We start from the raw sequence: 5,164 nt of genomic DNA, 5'->3' as shown, positions 1-5,164 counted from the left end.
GTCGCGCTGTTTGTAACCCAAACCCCCCCCCCCCCTCCACACACACACACACTTTTACGCATCATTTGCTGAGGAGAGGTGCGTGCTGCAGTCGAAGCCCCGTTGAGCGCCTGCGTCTGTGTGGTAGGGCCCGCTGTGCCAGTAAGACGAATCACAAACAGTTTGCAGAGAATTGATCTCTGAGGCCGAGGAGTTCCCATCCCTCCGCTTTGACCTCTTTCGGTTTCTCAAAATAAAGACAAGCATTCCCACCACGGTAAAAGCGGACGTGACGAACACCAGCAGTAGCCCGGGGACCAGCACTGAGATAGAGACCCTGTTGGGCTCCAAATAAGAATTCGGGCGAGTCCCAGAGTCCTGGGCATAGGTGCTGTTTTTGGACAAGGAAGTAGGAGGGGTTCTGTCATAAAGTTTGGGACACATGAGGTCATTCCGCACGTAGCGGAAGTCTCGTTTCCAGAATGCTTCGGGGGATTCACACTTTAGGTCGCTCACAATGACGTCGGCCCCTAACTTCTCTGTCCACTGTTTGAAGGGCACAATGTTGCATGAGCAATCCCAAGGATTCCCGTGCAAATCGATCTGTATGATTGAATTGAGCTGGTCCAGTACGCCAGCCACAGGGAGATAGGGGAAGTAGTTGTTGTGTAGGCTGATTTTGGACAAAGAAATCCCAAGAAAAGCGTCCACGGGTAAAGATTTGAGCAAGTTATTGTTGAGGAACAGCACCCTCAGATTTGGCATGGGGCTGAACACGCCGGCCACTATGAGCTGAATGTCGTTATATTCCAAACTGAGATATTCCAGATTTACAAGGCCCACAAACATCTCTGCAACCAGTGTATCCAAATAGTTCTTATCCATGTACAGCCATCTCAGCTCACTCTGGTTCTGGAAGGTGCCATTGTCTATCACTTTGATGTTGTTCCCCCCCAGATCAAGTAAATTGAGGCTGGAGTAGCCAAGCAGCTGGTTCTTCTTCACTGCGTGTATGTTATTATCTCTCATGTTCAGCTCGTGGGCAGACAGGGGTTTGGGCTTTAGGTTGGACAGACTCTCAATTTTCTTCCCCTCACAGTTGACCCCCAGCCCTCTTCTTGAGCCCACCAGCTTGCAGTTGCATGGCTGAGGGCACGTCATGTTGTGAAGCTGCTCCCTCTCCCCGTTCTCACCTGTCGACACTGGAGTGGGCTTAGTTTTCAGTTGCCAGTTCTCCCGAGATTTGGAGCGGCTCTTGGATCCGTGGCCGCCAGGTGTTGGGGCTCCGCTGTCTCCGCTGGGCTTGTCTGGCGTGGGACGTGAGCCGCGGGCCACAGGAGCTGAGGTCTCCTCCTGTGTGGGAGGGGCTACCAGGCTGATGTCCACTCCACCACTTTGTGAAGGACACAGATCTTCCTCTGACGTCTCGTTTAAGTCGCTCCCTTGCAGCCTGGTGGGAGCCTCGCATATTACCCTCCCAATAAGTGCATTATGCGGTATGTTCTCTAGCCATTCTTTTAGAGAAATCAAGTCACAGTTGCAGTCCCACGGGTTGTCCTCCAATAAAACCTCCGCAATGCCCGGTATCTGTTCGAGAATCCCCTCATAAGGCAACGTTTTAATTCGGTTTCCCCGCAGGTCGAGATGTGTGATGGGCACATGTTGAAACACGTTCAGTGGTATCGCACTAATGAGGTTGTCGTTAAGTATTAACACTTCAAGTTTATTAAGGTCCCTGAAAACGGCGGGGTCAATATCTCTCAGTAGATTAAAATCAGCTTGGAGATATTCCAAGTCGTCTAAGCCCAGAAATGTACTCTTTCTGAACGATCTAATCTTATTGTTGTTGATGTGCAGTCTCTTCACCAGCTGCAGCCCCAAAAATGCGCCGGGGACGATGTCGTGCAAGCCGTTGTTTTCTAAATGCAGGCTCACAGCGTTGTAAAAGTTGGCAAACTCGTTGGGAAATAACCTGGACAGAGAATTCCCATGCAGCAGCAAGTGGTAGAAATGTGAGCTGGGGCCAGTTAAATGCTGCAGAGTGGTGAAGCTCCTTTTTTCGCAGTCTATGTGCACATCTCCCTCTATCTCGTTGCAGGAGCATATCTGCTCCTTACAAACGTCCCTTGTAACATTTCCACTGGCGACACAAAGACCCGCATTCAGCAGAATAATCCAAAGCAGCATTTTCTTTTCAACGTGAGCAAGTCATTCCCAATTTCAAGACATACGAGCTGTGATTTTAGTCTACATCAACGGAGTGAGAGAGAAAAAAGGACAAAGATGTAGACATTTCGGGAGGAGATGATGCAGTCTTTTTTCCCCCGACAAATATCATTACAGATCCATGCTGCGTCTAACGCGATCGTGTCCAGACTTCCAGTTTGAAAACATAAACGTCTCTTTCACATCGACCGATTCTTCAGATCTTTCGAGTGTTTATAATGAAAATCAATACCAGCGAGCGTCTGCGGAGTCCGGCACATGTTTAGACTTTTTCAGTTGCTTTCAGACTGACCTTGGCAGGATGAAAACGAACAAAACCTTGTCTTTTCTTCGCCCTGTCTGTCTCTCTTTTCTGCCTCTCTCTCTCTCCACTCCAGTGGTGCTGCGGCGCAGGGAGCTGTTCCCTCTCCCGTGGTGCTGAATGCACACCCTGCGCTGGAGCTACGGCGGCGATCCCACCGCTGCAAAATCACCCGCATCCCCCTTCCCACATTCTTCAGGGTTCGCGTGTCTTTCCTTTGCGCCGCTTCTCTCTTTCTAGCCCCTTGGCACAAAAACCACCACGCACCGACACCTCTTTTCTTTTTAAGGTGACGATTTGGGAATCACAAGAAAAGGAACACAGAGATTGTGTTCATCCTTGCTCCGTGCTCCGAGGAAGATCTGACACCCTCTACTGAGCTGTAATGGCAAAAATCCGTCGACTGACCGAGGGAATGTTAAAAAGAGAGAGAGAGCGGAGGAAAAATCAATTCACATATATGGGCCGATTTTTTTTCTTTCTTTCTTTCTTTCTTTCTTTAATCAAACTTTATGGCTCCCTCACCACAGGGTATATTCCTTTTTTTTAGCGGGGGGGAAATCGAGTCATCTCCTAAAGTCTTGCTTTCAGTCTGGCATCGTTAGAGAAAAAGTCTCAAAGTGGGCATCTTTGGGAAGATGAATATCCTCAATAGTTCCCGTAGAAAAACTTGAATGTTATGTGTAGAGTAGACGGCAGTAGTTTCAGCATTTTCTGTCCCACTCTCGTCCCTGGACTGAAAACACTGTTGAATGCGGTAAAAATAATTATCCTCTATAGGAAAGTCTCTCTCTCCCCTTCTCTCTCACCCCACTCTCTCTCCCCCTCGCTCTCTTTCTCTCCTTTTTTTTCTCGCTCTCAAAAAAATCCATATAAAACAAACGATGCGTCATTGTGGCACTCTATATGCGCATGTGTGCGTGACGTTTGATTTTTTTTCCCTCCAAGATGAAAACGCTTTCCTTTAAGACGAAAAACAATTAAACAGAGAGAGAGAGAAGGAGTAAAACAGGCTGAAAATAAAGTGGCTTGAACACACTGCACCTTATGGATCAGCTAAAAGGGGTAAGTCAATGCATGGTGGGGCAAACACACACACGCACACACACACACACCACATATCCCTTAAGCCCTCCTCCACTCCTCTTTTCCTTCATCTGCAGTGTTCAGCAGTTAGAATGAGAGGCAGGTCACACTCAAACACAAACACTGACGCACACACCCACACACTCACACCATCCTGAACAATCAAGAGATTCCCATGGAGCATTACTAGCTGTTGAAATGAGCCAAACATCACCAGATCTACATGTGGCTGTAAAACCCTCCAGTTATGATTTCCTCTGTCCACCTGTCAGACCTACTGGACCTGCCTGTTTGGTTTACATCCCAGTCTGTTGCTTGTCTGATTAAACCATAGGTACACCTTGTCATTTTTAAATCATTTTCTGTTTGTGTGAAAGTTGCCTTCTCATAACTAATGTGATTGAACAACTCCAAGGAATAAAATCACCATCTTTTGGTTACTGTTCATTAACAAATGCGAGCAGTGAGTTATAAATGGGCACATTTTCATTTTCCATTTTCTCTCTAATTTCTCTTTGTGTGAGGAAGTACAATTTTAAATAATGATGACAAACAGGGTCTGCATCCAGTAACTTGTGTAACTTCTACCAGTTTGTTCTACTGTCTCCTGGTAAATGTCCCAGTTACTTGCAGGACTGGGTAAAATGAAAACAAAAGCGAGTATTATGCATTCATTAGAAACCACTGCATGCTGCTACTTTAAAGAAAATCATTCATTCTGTCATGGCGCCCCGCAGTGCAGACAGGTCAGAATGCGCACTGACATGTTTGAGCTAAACTAAGCAACCCGATAGTCAACCCATGAGAGAGAGGGAAACAGAGGCTAAGAGGTGGACGGTCGTAGAGCCGTGCCAAGGACACATCACTCATCCACGCTAATTAATTGGATTCTGGAAATGTGTGTGGGTGCATGTGGGTGGTGGTGGAGAATCCCGGGGATTTAGTCCAGTATGCATGCTTGCAGAATATGTACTATGATCACTAGCCCTTATCTATAGCATATGGAGGAGTGGTATTACAAACGCAGCTTAGTCACGCTTCAGCGTTTTGTTTTCCCTGAAAGAAAATTAACTGATAAAATATTCTGACTCTGTTTTAGCTTGGCATGGTCTTTGTAGGACAAATATTTGGAGTCTGATATAATCCCCACAAACAGGATAAATCATATTTGTATTAGGGAAAAAACACTTATCTTGGAGTCAAAACTAATTGGATTATAAAAATGAATGTATCCCAAGGAATAAATCCATGGGGCTTAGAATCACGATGTGATGCAGATACTGTCGGGTCACATTATTGTGTGTCGACACCAGAGGAACAGTACTTTTATGTAAACAGACCTGGTAAAAAATGTGCTTGGTGAGTTTAAGCCTTTTATGTAGACAGAGGAAAGGTTCTGCTTTGTTTTATCTATTTATTCTTCTGGGTTTTTTTGTACAGTGATTGAAAGTCTGTGTGTTTTTTACATGCAGGTTCACAAGAGCTGCTCTGTGTGACCACTTTGTATCACTAAATTAAAACAAATAATTACAGACACCTCTATTCCTCAACTGTCAACAATCTCCACGTCGA

The 5,164-nt window shown here is 46.0% G+C and overlaps 1 protein-coding gene and 1 long non-coding RNA gene across 3 annotated transcripts in view; one reads left to right on the top strand and one right to left on the bottom strand.

The window, feature by feature from the left end:
* LOC112488046 (uncharacterized) overlaps positions 1–5,164 on the top strand; it is a 232,748-nt gene that overhangs the window by 182,216 nt on the left and 45,368 nt on the right. The gene's annotated exons all lie outside the window — the stretch shown is intronic.
* slitrk1 (SLIT and NTRK like family member 1) lies at positions 17–3,755 on the bottom strand. Its single transcript, XM_008325262.3, has one exon. The coding sequence runs from the start codon at positions 2,164–2,166 to the stop codon at positions 55–57; it is 2,112 nt and encodes a 703-aa protein (XP_008323484.1). The 5' UTR covers positions 2,167–3,755; the 3' UTR covers positions 17–54.

The sequence above is a fragment of the Cynoglossus semilaevis genome, chromosome 14 (genome assembly GCF_000523025.1).
Source record: "Cynoglossus semilaevis isolate Cse_v1.0 chromosome 14, Cse_v1.0, whole genome shotgun sequence".
Classification (NCBI taxonomy): domain Eukaryota; kingdom Metazoa; phylum Chordata; class Actinopteri; order Pleuronectiformes; family Cynoglossidae; genus Cynoglossus; species Cynoglossus semilaevis.
Note: the sequence above shows the minus strand (reverse complement) of the source record. Positions and strands in the feature narration are given on the sequence as shown.

What these genes read in the sequence shown, in the direction of transcription:
- slitrk1 (XM_008325262.3), bottom strand. Translation starts at nt 2,166, where the DNA reads ATGCTGCTTTGGATTATTCTGCTGAATGCGGGTCTTTGTGTCGCCAGT.